General features: G+C 39.5%; 2 protein-coding genes across 2 annotated transcripts; one reads left to right on the top strand and one right to left on the bottom strand.

Moving 5' to 3' along the window:
* The first annotated feature begins 1,372 nt into the window (after nucleotides 1–1,372).
* Nucleotides 1,373–2,132, top strand: LOC122639459 (50S ribosomal protein L7/L12-like). Its single transcript, XM_043832328.1, has 2 exons — nucleotides 1,373–1,387; nucleotides 1,503–2,132. Exons 1-2 carry the CDS (start codon nucleotides 1,373–1,375, stop codon nucleotides 1,971–1,973), a joined length of 486 nt encoding a protein of 161 aa, XP_043688263.1. The 3' UTR covers nucleotides 1,974–2,132.
* Nucleotides 2,133–14,837: 12,705 nt separating this feature from the next.
* LOC122639469 (pentatricopeptide repeat-containing protein At5g66520-like) lies at nucleotides 14,838–16,355 on the bottom strand. Its single transcript, XM_043832338.1, has one exon. It carries the CDS (start codon nucleotides 16,268–16,270, stop codon nucleotides 14,894–14,896), a length of 1,377 nt encoding a protein of 458 aa, XP_043688273.1. The 5' UTR covers nucleotides 16,271–16,355; the 3' UTR covers nucleotides 14,838–14,893.
* Between the last annotated feature and the right edge of the window lie 2,205 nt (nucleotides 16,356–18,560).

Genomic DNA, 18,560 nt, shown 5'->3' with positions numbered 1-18,560 from the left:
CGATTTGGACAGATCCGATCCTGATCCGGAAAGGTTTCGACCATGACCGATCCCGAGTCCTATACCTGGATTTTGAACCTTGATCCAAGCCGAATCCAATCCGTTTACATCCCTACACTAAACCCTAAATCCGATTCCCATCTGCCCTTCCTATAGTTAGTTAGTTTTGGTATCATACGCGTATCTGAAACGAATTATACGGATAAAAATACATTACTTGAATGAAGGGAAAAAACCTCGCCCCTTCCCATTCGAACAATCGAACCCTAGCCGACACCCGACGGTGAGCTAACTCCTGCCCCATTCATCTTCTTCATTTTCGATTCCTCTGCCCTTTTCTAGTCTCCGTCTCGGTTCACGGTGGCCGGCGAGTTACCCCTTTTCCTCTTTATGTTCTGTACTCCTCAGCGATCTGTGTACGACGAAGGATAAGGTGGGTGATGTTTTGATGACATATTTCCAAGTGGTTTATTTCACTCGTTGATTTAATTTCATTATTCAACTAATCAACTCTACCTTTTGCAGTGGTGCGATCCGTATTCCTCTGTTCCTCTTCTTCTTCTTCGTCTCCAGTAGCCGACGCTCAACGGTGAGATACCCCCTGCTCCATTCATGTTCTTCATTCCGATTCCCCTGCCCTTCCTATTCAGTGGTTCTTTTTTCTCTGTTTGCTGTAGTTTTATATCATCCAGCACGAACTGTGGCTTTTCATTCTTCAGCCCTGCCTTTTGATGTTTAGTTTTTGAATATGAAATTTGAATTATTTATTGTAATAATTTATGAAAAAGCTTCATCTTTTGATTCTGGAATACGTCAGTGTATTCCAGAATCAAATAAAGTATTAAGCAAGATCATTTTTCAAGCTTCCATTCTTGCACCCAACTTGATGTACCTCGACCTCCTCAGCACTATAACCATGAAGATGACTGCTCACATTCTGTAAAATAAGAGAGGGATAAATCAAAGCTTAGCAATAGAAACATACTCTCACTTTTAAGTGAATACATCCATAGTTGACCATCCTGACAAATCTGAACACAAATGCACTTTGTTGAATACATCCATAGCTACTTCCATTTGCTGTTATTTCTTGAAAACCAGAAATAGAACATGTTACATTGATCACCAATAGGGGATATTATATTGTTTTTATTTTAGTTGTAAGGTTTCTTTTTGATAAAATCATTGTCTATATGCCATCTGATTCATTTAATTGCCGTACGTATCTGTACCCGTTTGATTGCCGTTCCCAAACTTACTGACTAAGTTCCCATCTGCCTCTTCTCTTCCTTCTTGCAGACACGGAGGGAGAGGGGGAGAGAGAGCCATTGACCTTCCCTATACTTCTTGTATAGAGTCTAGAGACGCAAAGATGCAAAGTCCACTTCGTGGTAGGTATCGTTTCCCTCTTCTCCTCCTTCTAATCTGATTAGTATTTTGTAATGTTGAAATCCAAGGAACCTCTGTAAGCCCTTGAGAATAAGGAATCTAGAAACTCCCTGATGAAGTTCCTTTCAGGTATCAGGCTTTTCCACCGTTCTCTTTGCTCCATCGCTACGAACATCGAGATGAGACCGCAGAAGCTCGAGAGAATTGCTGACGAGCTTCTCGACCTCAGTAAGCTGGAAAGGCATGATTATTCAATCCTGTTCAGGTTTAAATTAGGTTTGAACAAGTATGGACCTGCAATCTCTGGCCTTGATTCATCGGCATCTGCGGGAGGTGGCACAGCGGCGACTGATTCAAAGGCTGCTGAGAAGACGGCGTTTGATATAAAGCTCGAGAAGTTTGATGCGGCTGCCAAGATAAAGATCATTAAGGAAGTTAGGACTTTTACGGATTTAGGGTTGAAGGAAGCCAAGGATTTAGTGGAGAAGGCGCCAATCGTCCTCAAGAAGGGGGTTACCAAGGAGGAAGCTAATCCGATTGTTGAGAAGCTCAAAGAGTTGGGAGCCACGGTTGTATTGGAATAGTGTTTTTTTTAAAATTTTTCATTTTGGGGTTTAGAAAAGCAGCAGCTTTTGATTGAGAAATCAGAGTTGGGATTAAAAAATGGTTTTGTTTGTCTTACAAAAGTGCAGTTTTGCAGGCCTTATTGTTTTTTTGATATAAAGCATGTCACATAATGAATATTTTCTCTGTTTCTCCAAAGTATGCTAGGAAAGGGATTTGTGCCTTGTCATTGACTTTCTGGTTACATAATGGTGGAATCCTCTGAGGATTTCTTTTCCTCCTCTTGAAATTTTACAGGTTTTATGAATTACTTGTGATCAGTTTTTTACTTATATTTCAAGTTCCACTTGTGGGAAGGGGAATTTCTTTTTTTTTTTTTTTTAACTTGCCTTGGTTGTGGGTTATTGTGGAGGAATTTTCTAATGTTTACAGTCGAACTTCTAGAGATGAAATGATAATGCGGCAATGATAAAATGGTTTCATGGCCGGCTGAATGTTTATGCAAATTACTTGGTTTCTAGTAGATATCATGTTCTATACTTGCTGTAGCAAGCAATTCAAGCATTAGCAAGTGCCACAGTCACCAGAATCCCTGAAAAGGGACTTCTCAACCAGTGGCTATTGTCAATAACAGGGGACTGGGAGTTGAGGTTTGAATATAGTATGTTGATGATGTTTTTTTTTTTTGGGGGGGGGGGGGGGTTGTAAAATGTTGATGATGTTAAATCTACTCTAAAAGGAGCTTATCTTTAAATTATTAGTGGATTTTGTTTTTCCTTGTTCAGCAGAATCCTAAGCTTTTATTTTGCTGCAGTTCAAGTCTTGTTTCGAATTGAAGAAGAGCCTTGTTTGATTTAACTTGCTTTTGGTTTCATATCGAAGAAGAAACTTTGATGCTGCACCACCAAGTGTTTCTAGGGATTGGCATGTGTGTTTACAGGGTAATGATGATGAAGACTATCAGTGCAAGAACTTGGCAATAGTAGGGGTGTCCAAAGGCTGAAGACAAAAACTTGCAGATGATATAATGTCAATGCACTTAACGGGCTTGCTGTTCGGAGCAATACTTAAAGCTTGGTCATGCTATAGGTATTTGAATTCTTCCCAAATCTAATCTTTTTTTTTTTTAAAATGTTGGAAACCTAGAGCTGGCCAAAAATGATATTCAGTTAGTCCTCATGGGATCGTGTTTTGAGCTAAAAAGATATCCATATCTGTTTGTTGTAGAAAATGACAAAAAGATGTGTGGGCCTTAAAGTGCCTTTGTGTAAACCATTTCCGTTCAGGGTGAAGAAGGATATTGTAAATTGTAATGTACCAGTTTTGAATACATGTATGTGTAGTAATATGCACGTAGGTAGCTCTTGCTGATAGAAAATTCCACTTACAAATTCCCTAGGCAGATTGATCTCCTTGGATGGTCTTAATCTCTGATTGATCTCTACTTTATTCTTTACCAGCCCCCATAATCCTGGATAATTTGAATGTCTAGGATAGTTGATCAGGTCAGTTTCTTCTAGCGAAAATGATAATCCTGGTTTGGCCTATAAATTATGGACATCTGTTCTTGGAACACCATGATTTCTATGCAAAGGTAAGTCAGTTTAATCAAGCTTACCAACTACTTGACGATATGCTAGACAAGGATAATTTCTGTTGGAGTACAATGATCTCCGGGTATGTTTACCATGACCATCCCCCTGAAGTTTTGTAGCATAGAAGAATGCAGAGAGACATGAAATCAAAATCAACAAGTATATGGTATCTACTAGTGCTCTTACTGGTGGTCTGTGTTCATTGCTTGGAAAGGAGATTAATGGTCATATAATACAAACTGGGTTAGCCTCAGACGCCGCAGGTTGGAGTGCATTTTCAGATATTCATGGGAAATGTGGAAGTGCAGAAAAAACAGGGCACATCTTTGACAAGATGTTAAACTGATTATTTCATAGATTATGATGTTTGGAAGATCTATTAAAAGCAGGAGGAAAGAAGTGTTTGAGATGTTCTCGGACCTCTTGAGATTAGGGGTCAGACGTAAGGAATTCAAATTTGTTGGAATTCAGACTGCCACAGCTCAAGCTGTGGAGGATCTTGGGGAACAGGTTTGTGGATACGTGACACGGATTGGGTTTGGTCCAGTTTCATGTGTAGCAAATGTACTTGTCCATGTGTATTCAAAGTGGGAATATTGGGGTGCAAACCTCTTGAGATCAGGGGTCGGACCTAATGAATTCAAATTTGCTGGAATTCAGACTGCCACAGCTTGAGCTGTGGAGGATCTTGGGGAACAGGTTTGTGGATACGTGACACGGATTGGGTTTGATCCAGTTTCATGTGTAGCAATTGTACTTGTCCATGTGTATTCAAAGTGGGAACATTGGGAGTGCAAAAAAGTAGTTTCAAAGCAATGCCCCAACCAGATATGGTCTCCTGGAGTTCCATGATTGTTGGTAATGCACAGAATGGTCTACATGAGGAAGCGATTTGGTTCTTCAGGAGTTCGAGTTGCTGCTCGAATGAGGTTGATGCAGATTAGAGGTATTCTTGGAAGAACCAGTGCAGGAGGAGAACCATTGCAGTACTTGGGCTATGGTTGTGGTTCACCCAATTGTGGGTCACTCAGAGTCTTTTCTCTTTTAATTCTGTTTTATTTTATTATTTGTAATGGTTGGAATAGGACTTGTAAGTTCCAACCTACTTGGAGTTTGTTTTCCCTTTATTTTATTAGAGTTTCAATTCATTTAGGACTCTTCCTAGTACTTGTGATAGGGAGGATTTTCCTGATTTGTTTATGTTCCCTTGTTTAGACCAGTTAACTCCAGATCTCAGGATCAACCTTAGATTTTGACATCCTACTCTATCCTATTAGGAGAGCCTTCGGCCAGACTTTGGAGTCCATCTGACTTTTTGATTTTGTGTTAATGAATTTGTCCTGTAATCTGGAAAACTCTCTTGTCTGCGATCCTGCATTGCTGGTTTCTGAAACCTATTTTTAATGTAAGACTAGATTAGGGTTAACCTAGTCCCTTATTAACCCACAAATCAAAATAGCAACAGAGGACAGAATTATAAAGTAATCAAATCTGAGCAAACCAGCTGTGGGAATGGGCTCCAAATCTGATCGAAGGCTAGCCTTGTTGGGTTGAATATGTGCTCCAAGTTTGGTCCAATTCTGATGCTCAGAAGTGGAGATCTGAGTTGGTCTAATAGAAGGTAAAACTCAGAATTAGAAGGTAAGTGCTGTAGAACGTTCTAATCCAGCCAGCAATAGAGGCTGAAACTTGGATCGAGTGGAGGGCCAGTAGCAGTGAAGAACTCCTCCAAATCTCGGCATATTCTGATCAGTGGTTGTGAAGATATAAAACCCAGAGGTTGCAGAATCAAGTCAGATTGCGGGGAGCAGCAGGAGTCTTCAATCGATGGGTAACAACAGCAGCAGCCTTTGAAATTAATTGGGGATGGAACCTGGTCTTCAGGATGTGTTCTCAGAGACTTGTTGCAGTCTCAAATAACAGCAGCACAAGGGGAGATCGATTGGGATAAGAAGAGAAGGTAGAAGTAGAAGGGGGTAGCGGGATGGGCTTTCTCAGCCCTAGGTCTCCCACCCACAACTATCCTAGCTGTTGAAACAAGGATTTACTCATAACTGAGTACAAGGATGCCTCAAAACTTCATTCATTAATCATTTTTTGGGGGGGGGGGGGGGTGGTGGTGCTCTAAGGGCATTACATATTTATGGGCAGCTATGCTTGCCTTACAAGTAAGAGAAAATTAGAAATTTACAAGAAAAAGGAAACAAACTGAAAATAGGAACTTCTAAATAAAAGCTAAACCTACTTTCTAAATCTGAAATTAGAAACTAAATTGAGCTAAGGTTGCTTAATAGACAATAACAAAATCTAAGAGAATAATTCTGGAAATAGAAACTAAACTAAACTCCTAAATCTCACACATAGACAAAATTGACCCTTCTAAAAAGTCTTCACATGATCTGGTTCTGAGCCCCACAGGATCTTCTAGTTGCATTCTCACCAAGTCAAATATGGGGCTGTGACACTGTGAACAGTAAAGTGAATAATGTTTTGGCCTTTTTTTCTTCATGTTTTGTCCTACATCAATCTTTAGGTGACTTCATACCACATCAGAGGTATTAAGCCTGAGCCCTGAGAGAGTCCCAGTGCATGAGGCCCCCCTTACTGCAGGGTCTGGGAGGGGCAAATGTACGCAGCCTTACCCCCGCTATGCAAGAGACTGTTTCCATGTTTCCACGTTAAGCCTGATCATGTTACATTTTTGGGGGTCATTTCTGCATGCACTCATGTTGGATTAGTTGGTAAAGGCCTTCAATGTTTCCATCCAATTATTTGTTTTGCTTGGTTTAGTGTGTTTATCTGTTCTTTGCTGATTTGCCTTTTCCCTCTGTGTTGTTAAAGTTCCTAGAAACATAATAAATCTCAGACCTATCAATTCCAACATTGAGAAAATAGTTAAATTACCTCCATGAATGTACAAACTGTTGGTATCTTAGTGACTTAGTCACAACTCTCTTGGTTTATGCCTAATCAAAATAATTCTAGATTCAAAACTATGTATGACTTATACTGTGATGGATTCCTCTCCACAATTGAACCCTGAGAATGAATGCACATTTAAAGTCCCATTAGAGAACTAGAAACTTCTTCAGTAATGGATATCCAATTCTCGAAGGACCACAAAATGAATAAACAATATCACTGTTTAATGTAGCTTTAGATTGAATATAATCCAACTAGATGCCAAAACCAGGATCTGTTCTTCAAACGGAGATTCGGTTAGGGTTAAATTAAGGGAAAAGGTCAAATTAAAGTTAGGGTTTAGTGGGGTCTAGGTTTTGGTTTTAGGGTTTCCAGTGAAGGTCTCATTAACAATTAACCAGAGAGATGAGTGGGGATTCTAGGGTTAGAGTGGACAGATTAGGACCAGGGTTGGATCAAGTTTTCCAAAGGGCTGGAAGGACACTTGGTCAAGGTTTGATAGTGTTCTGATGGTTAGGTTATGCTGGGCAGGTTATGGGTGGTCTAGAGGAGAAGAAGAGAGTGGTTAGGGTTTGATTCAGGTTCAACTTACTTGGTTATTAAAAAACAAACTTGAGCAGATCTTCTTGTTGTAGAATAACTCTTGAAAACAGAACTTGAACGTAACAGCAATGGAGAAAACAAGTAACCAATTTGAACCACCCGGGCTTCCCACAGCAAGGTGTCAATCGGATCAAACACCGATTCCATCGGCCTTGATCAAACACATGACAAATTCTTCTTGAAGAAGACAAGTTCAGCAGCAGCAGCAGCTTAAGAGTATTTTTTTCAAAATTGTGAGGTAAAAGAGCCCCACAGAAAATTGCTTTATTTATAAGGGCCATAAGGCCGCCTCCTATTCAGCCTAGGAGCCAAAGAGCCCCTAGCCGACTTCTATTACATTGACAACAATTAAAAAAGGTCATGTGACCAATTTAAGTAGTCACATGACTACTAAATAGCCTAGCGGATTCTATGAGGTGACAAATAAGTTGTCATGTGACAACTTAAAAGTCACATGACTTACTAAAAAAAACAAATAAATAATTCAAATAAAAAAGGTTATGAGACGAATTTGAAGCAATATGGACAGCAGCTTGGTTGTCACATCACCGTTTCATCAGAGAATCATCAACAAAGCCAAGTTCAGCCAAAACTGTTTCACACTTTCACCCACATAAACTCACAGGTAGCATGTGTCATAGCCCTGTACTCTGACTCCACACTGGAACGAGTAACTACTGTCTATTTCTTGCTCTTTCAAGACACCAAATTCCCTCCAACAAACATACAATAACCTGTAGTAGATCTCCTGTCGATCGGGGATCCTGCCCAATCAGCGTCTGAAAAACCCTCTATTCGCCCATGGCCATGATCACTATAGAGAAGACAACATCTAAGGGCCTTTTTGGGATAACGTAAGATATGCATAACAGCCTCCGAATGAGACGTCTGAGGAGCAGACAAAAACTGACTCACCACACTAACAGGAAAGGCTATATCAGGCCTAGTCACTGTTAGGTAATTTAACTTTCCAACTAGCCTCTGATACTTCTTAGGATTAGGCAAGACATCACCATCATCAGCAGTAAACTTCAAATTGGGATCCATAGGAGTATCTAGAGGTTTAGAACCCAAAATTCCTGTCTTTAAAAGAAGGTGAAGAGTATATTTTTGTTGTGAGAGCGAAATTCCTTTCTTCGATTGAGCCACTTCCACACCCAAGAAGTACTTCAACTTTCCCAGATCCTTGGTCTGAAACTTTTGCTGCAAGTGTACCTTCAAACCTTCAATTCCAGAAACATCATCTCCTGTAATAACTATATCATCTACATAAACCACAAGAAATATTTTTCCTGCACCAGATTGGTGAAAAACCACAGAATGATTGCTACCACATCGTGTCAACTCAAACTCTAACACAACCTCAGTAAATCTGCCAAACCAAGCCCGAGGGGACTATTTTAGCCCATACATAGACTTCTTCAACTTACACACCAAACTAGACACCCTCTGAGCAACAAAACCAGGAGGTTGCTCCATATAAACCTCTTCATGCAAATCCCCATGCAAAAATGCATTCTTAACATCAAGTTCATATAAAGGCCAATGATAAGTAGCAGCAAGAGAAATCAAAATGCGAACAGAAGTATGCTTTGCCACAGGAGAAAAAGTATCCAAGTAATCCACACCATATACTTTGGCATAGCCCTTTGCCACAAGGCGGGCCTTCAAATGAGTCCATGATCCATTGGGGTTCACTTTCACTGCATACACCCAACGACAACCAATAGCAGATTTACCTGAGGGTAAGGGAACAAGATCCCAAGTGTGATTTTCTCTGATACCATGTTAATAATGAGAGGAAAAGAAAGAGAAGAGAAGGGAAAATCGAGAGCGAGAGAGAAGAAGAAGAAATATGCAACTTGGGAGTTACACGATATGTGTAATCTCCCACTAAACTTCATTATATATAAACACTAAGGGCAAAACAGGAAAATAAAATAAAAACAAATAAGACAACTTGACTAAACTGCCCTTCTTACATAAGTCTCGATAACAGCTACAACTGAAGTATTACTTGAAACATGTTAATGTTGTTCCACACTAAATTAGATGTGCTTCATTGATAAATATTGTTCTTAGATAAGTTATTTAAATGTGGATGTTGGTTTTTTTAACTAGATGCTGGATTGTCTTCTTTTTACTCGGTTCCTCTGGGTATTGCTGATTTTTTTTTCAATCAAGATTTTCTTATCAAATTAATAAATTGGTTCCCAATAAATAAACCTTCCAATTTTGAAACCCCCTTTCCAAATCTCTCTCTCTCTCTCTCACACACACACACACACTCACATACACATACACATACATATGAATAGAACCAAGTACCCATGTTGTCTTGTATTAGGAAGGCTAGTCATTTAGATTGTGCTGTTGGGCATTTGCACTTGTACCTTCAAGTCCCTCCGTTTCTCCTCTTTCCATCTTGGCCCTTTTCCATCTTTGTCCTTTTCAGTTTCTTCTTATGTCCTGATACGCAATTGACGAGGAAATGGAAAACATTTCGTCCCCAGTTCTGTTCCCTTTGCTTTGCCTTCTGAAACCTCTCATCTTCTGTTGCTGCTGCTGGTTGACACAGTGAGAGCCAAAAATGGCTTCAGGTCTTGTGGATTTGGTCTTTTCATGGTCTCTTAGAGATGTACCCAACCACCAACTCTTCAAATCTAAGGTACTGTATGGTACTCCACACTCAAAAGGCATTACACATTCCATACACACACGTACACTGATAGATAGATAGATAGAGAGTAGTTCTTACATAACTCTGTTGTTGCTAAAGCTGCAAGCCAATAATGATATAAACTCCAATTTCTGAAACAGATTTTAATCTATTAGTAATTTCAGAGTTCAAACATATGACTTGTTTTACCCTATACGTTAAGTGGATTTTAATCTCTCTTTATTAACAGGGGATTTGGATTCGACATCTCATAGCAGACTCATCATATGTTCTTGAATGCTTGCAATGTTAGATAATGTAATGCATAGGTAGGTTTGATGTATGCATGTCAGTCTGTATAATGGCAGAAGTACTCGTGAAATGACATTTTTTTGTTCTCAAAGATATTTGCTTGGAGAAATTGATTTGTTATTACTGTTTCAATGACTTTGTTATGTTGCTTCATACTTCATTTGATTGAGAGAACCCTTTGCTTTTCCCCCCGGCAGGGATAGAGGTATTCAGGGAGTGTTCTTATATGTGTTTCTCTTCTTGATGCAGGAAGCTCTTCCTAGAGCTATTACTTGGTTGAAAAGAAAATGAGATGTGTTTCTTCCAAAGTCATGGCCATATTAAATAGCTTGAAGGAAGACCTGAACCAGAGTTTTTCAACGAATGGCGAGGGCTTTACTGTTTTGGAAGAACTATGTTTACCTAGGAATGGTGGTGATCCTATCCTTGCCGCTGTATGCAGTGCTCACATCATAGCTGGAAAACTTCAAATTAGGAACTTGACATTGCAATTTGATACAGACATGCCATTGAGGCTGGTCTTGTGTGACCATTTCTGTTTATTATTATTTTTTTAAAAAAAATATGCAAGTAAAATGTATTCTTTGATTGTTGAGGAAAAATTCAACCGGTTGTAGATAGCATTTCCTTTATCCAACTTGTCATTGGAAATCGTTTTATTTTTCTCTTCCACACATGGGTGGAGAAATGCCGAAGAGGTCTCTTGAATGTTTGCATTTTGAATCATAAGGCCCGAATTTACAGTTTGGTTTTGCCAACAATGGTCATTAATGATTGAAAATATCTACTAACATATTTATGAATGTCCAATAATATCCTCCAATTGATGCACGATAATCTCTCCCAACCATCCAAATTGTTTGAATTCAGAGGCTCTCTGATTGTCTATGCACATTTGTGTGTGGGTTTCAACGGGATAGATGTGATGTGTTTTCAAACATTATTTCAAATATATCAAAATTCAGTGATATATAACAAAAAGTTTGATCTCAATATGAATCACTAAAATTGAAATTTTATGCATTGCGATACTGTCTTCTTTTGAATTTCACAATTTTAGTATATGCTCTTTTAATTAAAAGGCGAAAGGTTTCGTACACGGTCGTGTGCGGTGTATGAAACTTTTTCCCCCCTTTACTTTTTTATTTTTTATGAAAACCCTCCTTTTTTACTTTTTACTTTTCCCCAAAATTATTTTTCGCTTCTCATTCAAAATTTTCTCTCTCCTCTAGTCATATCTCTCGTCTCTATTCCCTTCACTTCAGGTTCCTAATACAGAAATCAGATTTTCAATATGGACTTTGTTGATAACGAAATTTATGCCTGTAAATTTTGATCTTTATCCCCAAATTAGGTTAATTAAAGATCTAAATTTCAGATCCATGATTATTTCTGCATGGGTTGATTAAGAATCAAAGAAAAATTTGCAAGTTAAGAGAAGGAATTACAAAAAAGATATCAAATGGATCCAAACGGAGATAATCGGCCAAATCCGATCAAAATTGAAGGCGTTCAGGAGACACTGACATTAGCAGCAGATTTTTTTCCTGCTAAATCAGGGATCGAGGAAGAAGGATCGATTGAAAGATAATGAAAACGAATCCAAATTGGACAACAAAGAGCGGGATCTCCACCGAAATAATTGGAATCCGGAGAGAGATATATCCGATTCTCCAACCAAAGCTAGCCAGAAAACAATAATACAAATTGAGAGAGAGACGAACTAAAGCAGAGAAATCAAGAGTTGGAATCCAAACAAGAAAAAAACAAAAGTGTATGGAATAATCAGAATTAGATAAAAATTATCGAACGAAGGTGCCGTCAACTGCAAATCAGACACCTCGATTGGAGTGCGAACCGGAGAAAAGAAGAAGACTTCTCAGCAGGAAAATAATCGCCGGATTCAGGCGGCTTATGGAGTTGGGAAGGGCATATAGGGTGGTTTAGGAAACAGAGATTTGTTAGGAAGAGAGAAAGAAAGAAAGAAATGCCAAAATAAATTCTCTTTTTTTACATAGTAATTTCTTTGAAATTTCTCTCTAAAGCCCAAACCCCATTGATTCTCCATGGCTGGAAGATGTCGAAAATGATGCACCATTTCGAGAAACAGTTTGTGAACATGGAGGTGATCAGGCGGAGTTTCAGGGAGAGGAGTTCCATGGCTGGAAGCACTTCTTTGTCAACTGTTGAAAGGGAAGTCAACAGCTTGATGCAGCAGGTCGTTGATGATTACAATTTGGAGGTCTCTGTTGGGCTTCCTCAGGCGGAGGAGAAGGTCGATGAGAGAGGGAGGAGGGGTGTTGTTGGTGAGGGTGGAGTCGCGGGTTGCAGCAAGGGGATGGTGCATCCTCCTATAGAGGAAGGATGAGGAAAAGTAATTTTGGGGAAAAGTAACTTTGGGGAAAAGCACAAAATAAAAGAGGGGGGGGGGGTTTTCATAAAAAATAAAAAAGTAAAGGGGGGAAAAAGTTTGGTATACGGTGTACACGACCGTGTATGAAACCTTTCCCCTAAATAAAATATTAAAAAAGTGCCTTAATAAGTGTAAGTTAGTAAAATGGGTTGGATTAGAAATTTTAAAAAATTCTACATTGATTTTACATCAATTTTACAACCAATCAAACAACTTAACAAAATTAATTTTACTTCACTTCCTTTGCAACCAAACGACTTAAAAGGGAAAAATAATTCCCTTTCCTTCACTTCCCTTTCCCATTTCCTTTGCAACCAAACGGAGTAGATGTTTTCTCCTCAAAATTATGACAAACAAGAATATCATCATTTAATGCCTGAGCTAAACAAATTGGGAAGAAATTTTATATATAATGTATGTGGCCTTTCAGACAAATTTGAGCCATCCTATTCAATGGCATCTAACCGTGATTATTTTTTTTGTAGGGGACATGAGACTCTGCCTCAGGAAGCGAGGTCTTGTGATCAAACCTTCGCCGCTGCATAATTTCTTGGGGCCACCAGCCTGAGGCTCACTAGGGCCCAGAAGCTCCCGGTTCGTGTGTGGTGCGGGGGATTTAGTTGGCCTAAAGTCGGATACCCCTCCTGTCGCCAACAAAAAAAAAAATAAAAAGAAATGCATTAACCAAAGAAATAAAATGCCAAAGTCTGAACCACATGCTGGAGCCAAGTAAGGATAGGCATTAATCTAAACAAAAGAGGCTCCCCTCTTAGAAGGCATCCATGGCAAGCAAATGGATGTGAGAAACTACATCTCTAGAGTGTTGGGGGTATGATGTCTTGTATTCCGTTGCTTGGTTTGTGGGTTGATTCTGAAGGGCCATAGCCCTCGAGGCCCAGTGGAATTGGCATAAATATGTAGCGAGGGTTTGGAATTTTTTTTTGAGGACTTTATAGTCATTTCAATAAAATTTATGTATAGGGATTCTCTATAAATATGTAGCGAGGGTTTTTTCTCTGTAATGCAGTCTGGGAGTGTGAGGACGAGCAGCTGTAACCCTATTCTCCATTGATAGTGAAACAGATCTCATCTCACCGTGGACATAGGCAATCTTGCCGAACCATGTAAATCCTTTTGTTCGTTTGTATGAGTGTTGTTTGTGATTTTCATTCTTTTCTGCATCAGGATTCGTTTTCAACGGAGGTCCAATGAGGATTGCAAGAAACAACAGAAACTCTAGTGTCCCAGCAGTCCAAAACAGTAGAAGAAATTTCCCAGTATCTTTTTGAAGATGATCTGCTCCCCTTGGCCCTTACAGGGCTAGTGGAATGTAGAATCAAAGCATGAATATGCACTTGAAAAGTCCAAGTTCTGCAGATTTAACTTGATAGCTGAATTGCTAGCATGGCTTCTACAACAAGTGCTCTACGTCAAAATCCACAATAAGTTGGTACTGATCGATGTGCTGTTTTTTTTTCTTTGGTTTGGGTGGGGGGGTGCGGGGCGGGGAAGAGGATTCTCTGAACAAGTAGCATAGAGGAGCACACCAATGAGATGTGACGGGATGGTTTCATACATAAGAGGGCAGCGAAGTCATTTCATGTGAAGAGGAGAGACCATGTGAAATAACATCATGACAATGCACATTTTATGGTGGTTCTCATTTGAGAAATACCCATTTGCCACTCATACAAATACGACAAGCTTTTGTAGTCTCCTTTCAACAATTGCATACCCAAAAAGAAGGGGATTAAATTTCCGTTCTATATCACAAGACAAACATGGAGAGGGTGGACCTCAGAACAATGATAAACTTGCTACATTGTGACCTAGTGGTCGTGGGATTGAGTCGAGAAACAGCCTCTATGCAAAGTAGGGGTAAGACTACGTGCATTATGACCCTCCTCACACCCAGCAGGGCGGGAGCCATGTTGACTAGGTAAGTCTTTTTTATCATCAGACAGGACTAATGGTTTTCAAGCTACAGAGTTGATTAATTAAAAAAAAACAAGGATTGTCAGTTCAGGCACTTGAACCACAACACAGATTTTCTACGGCACGCTGCCTTGTCCTGCTTGTGCTGCGCGCAGACACAAGTCATATATACTGTCAACCACCAGAACTGAACAATAACTGTAGTTCTATGGGAAAACCATACATGGCCTGAGAATCATTGAATGATCAACAGGTTTAAAGTTGGACAGAAAAATATGTAACGGTTGACGGGACAGTAAATTGATTACAGATTTGTTCCATCCTTGCAGCTCAGGTTTCCTTGCATTTTATAACGACACAAGAAAAATGGCCAAATTTAATTGCTCAATTCATTAAATTGAGTCACAATCTGAAGGTAGATATGGACATTAGGTCTTCAACAGTCTTTGAAAAATCATAAATCCTTAGTTGACTCTGTTGGGAAACAAAACTGATTAGATCCTATGTTGCAGCTGCACTTCTAATGAAACTTGATCCTCGGACCTTTTTCACATTTTGATTAATCATCAAATTCCTCACCCTTTCCGCATCATCCCATTTCTCATTCAGAACATATATATCACATATTAGAGAATAAACCCCTCCATCATTCTCTGGCTTCACAACCTGCAAAATCTGTTCAATCATTTTCTCAGCCATCTCAAAGTACTGCTTATGCAATTTACAACCTGCCAAGAAAGAACTCCACACTATGATATTGGGCTCAAGGTTCATTGTCTTGATGACTTTATAAGCTTCTTCTAACAACCCTGCTTTGCCTAATAAATCCACCATGCACCCATAATTTTGAATCCTTGGTTCCAAGCCATACTCTTGAACCATACTATTGAAATATTTCCGGCCTTCATCGACCAACCCAGCATGTGTACATGCACTAAGAATCCCTGTGAAGGTGATCTCATTGGGTCTGATGCCAGCTTCTTTCATCTTCTCAAACATAGAGAGAGCCTCTTCAGCACGTCCGTTTTGGGCCAGTCCACAGATCATTGCACTCCAAGACAGGACATTCCTCTCCTCCATCCTCTCGAAAATCAGGTAAGTGCTCTTCAAAAATCCACACTTTGCATACATGTCGAGCAGAACTGTCCCAAGCGACACATTCAACTCCCACCCGTTCTTCATCGTAAAACCATGTATTGATTTGCCTACCAATAACCCAAGAGAACCCATATGGGCACAACCTGATAAAATCGAACTTAAGGTCACTTGGTCAGGTTTAAAAGGCTCATTTGTCATCATTTCACGAAAGAGTGCCATCCCTCGTTCCCAGTCGCCAAGGCGCATGTACCCAGCGATTATGGCAGACCATGACGCAAGGTCTCTATCAGGCATAGTTTCGAAGACCAAACGAGCTTTATCAACGTTGCCCAACCTAAAATAACCAGTGATCATAGTATTCCACGTGACAGTGTTTTTCTCAGGAATTTCATCGAACAGCAAACGTGCATCATCGAACGAAACAACAACATACGAATTCAGAAGAGACGTAGCAACATAGACATGAGAATTGAAGCCGATTTTGAGGAGATGAGAATGAAGATGACGGATAAGAGAAACGTTCCGCAAATGGGTACAAGACTTCAATGTGAACAAGATAGAGTGGCTATCGAATGGGATGCATTGGCGCTGCATTTGGGTATAGATTCTTAAGGCTTCGTAAGGAGAGGAAGCTCTTCTTATGGCCAAAGCCCATGAACTAAAGGGTTTGGAGAACCAGCATAGATTATGATATCTGCTGTTTGGCTCTGATATGCGAGAGTAAATGACAAGCAGAGCTCGTGCTTTTCTATTTCGGCTTAGCATCAATGACGACGCCATTTACGCATCAATATTGAGCTTGAACTTGAGTGCATCACTGTTGAAGTAATCATCTAAAACCATTCAATAATCAACATGATGCCAGAAAGCCATTAACCCACAGGTGAGTTAGAGATTCCGAGTCCCAATAGCGACTATCCGAATCTGTCACGTACACGTATGCAGTGGAGAGAAAAAAAAGCAAAAAAAAAAGAAAAAACAAGAAAATAATGAATAAAAATAGTAAAGATTGGCTTTATATCTTTGCCGCCAAGGCGCCAAACCTCTTTTCTCACTAGAGAAATTGTAGGGGAATTATAATTTCCTTTGCATTCTTCTTCCGCCGTTTAATTTGCATATGTAGTGGATCTAAGAAATTTCTCTATAAGTTTAAGTACATAAATCGAAGTCATAATTGAATAGAATTGCCCTGGTCATAACGGACTTGACAACAATTACAATTTAGGGGTGCTGTTCTCTGTGCCATCGTGCAGGCTGGGCACAGACACATGGGATGGGTACAATGACCACCCTGCCCCCTGAGTGGTAGGCCTATTTGGCTGGGCACAGCCTGCGCTGCGACACAAAGAACATTCTCTCTACAATTAATATTTAGGGTAGGGTAGGGCTCTTAGGCAGTTGTATTAGAAACAAATTCCTGGTTTGCACGCTTATCTGCCATACGGTAAGTTGGAGGTGGTAAAACCAAGCATTGGAAAATTAAAAAAAATCTAATACATGTGTAAACACACAAGGGTGCATGTCAATACATAGAAGAGTATTTGATTGAATTAGACTAAAAAAATTAACATAATGCCTAATCTAGGACATGCCCTCTATATAATAACCGAAATGGCCACATTACCTTTCCTCATGTCGGAGATAAATATAAAATATACAAAACGACATCTTTTCTAATTCTAGCTATCCTGTATAAATTTTCTTCTTCGACACCATTCCTAGCTTGCCTATTTGCCACATGACATTATTCTTTAATTAGCTACTTCTTTACTCATATTAAGCCGAAATTGTACCAATAATGAGATGCTTGCTTGGTCCTCTATCACATGTACTAACATGTGACAAATAGTTTAATGTTACACTTTATTAGGCATAGTGACGAAAAAAACACCCATAAAAGAAGATGGTCTTGCTTTAGAATAAAAGAGATGAAATATGGAGGCGCAAACAGACTGTTCAGCACCGCACTCTCATTGGGCCCCATGCCTAGTGCAAGGGCTACATGACTAGTTAGAGTTCTCTTGCCCAATTAAGTTATTTAAAATTATTTTTCAGACTATATGATTTGTTTTGTGATGTTAGAACTTTTGAAATAAAAAAATTACTTGGCACCAACAATGCCGGCTGGTTTGAAGCACCATGGCAGTTTTTGGTGGTCAATGTAGGGCCAAAGGAATGTTCCTGCTACAAGGCAGATAGCCAAGGAAATGGGATCTTAAAAGGGTATTTTGGAAAATACAAAAACTTAGGAGGGTATTTATGAATCCAAAGGAGAAGTGAATTATTCCATTTCCTTGACTGCCAGAGAGGTAGCAAGAACATTCCTGTTACCAGCAAAAAAATTTCCCTTTACACCCTCATTTAGAGAGAGAAATTAAATGAGTTGTTTTATTAGAATCTTAGCCCAACTCAAACAGTTGGCAACCTAAAATCAAGGCAAGCATTGCTCAACCCAAAATGTGAATGGGCCTAATGGGCCAAAGACTTGAAGCAATGCCCAGTAAATAGGTCTAGTGCACAATGGTAAGTGGTCACCCTCAAGGGCAGCCGGCCCTTGCACCAGCCAGAGCCATTGATTGGGCATAGGTGGCCGGCAAAGAGGAGGTAGAGGGAGGATTATCCAAACTCTTAACTCCCAAAAGTTCTTTCATGGTGCATGCAATGGGGTGAAATTGATATGGTCTAGCTGTGAGCCACGTTGGTCTATTGAGGGTATAGGGAATTCTCAAGACTTGTGGAACCGGCCAATTAAAACGGTTTTCTTCTACTAGAGAAAAATGAAAATAGTGATTAGTCCTCATATCAGTGAAGATATATGACGAATGACTTGCTTGACAGAAAATAAGCAAATGGTTTTGTCAACTAATCCAGCATTACTCATTCAGTGGATATCCACTGTGTAGAATTAGATATTGGTTTGAAGTGCAAGCTTTTTTTTAACCACTTTAACACTTCATCTGCACTAGCTATATATTTTCTTTCTTCATTGTAAAGCTGAAATATTTTATGTAATCTTCTTTGTGTAGGTTTTTGAAATTTGTACTGCAATTAATTTCTTCTTTTTTTTTTT

This window comes from Telopea speciosissima, chromosome 9 (genome assembly GCF_018873765.1).
Source record: "Telopea speciosissima isolate NSW1024214 ecotype Mountain lineage chromosome 9, Tspe_v1, whole genome shotgun sequence".
In the NCBI taxonomy this organism is placed as follows: Eukaryota; Viridiplantae; Streptophyta; class Magnoliopsida; order Proteales; family Proteaceae; genus Telopea; species Telopea speciosissima.
The sequence above is the reverse complement of the archived record's forward strand: the minus strand, read 5'-3'. Positions and strand labels throughout refer to the sequence as shown.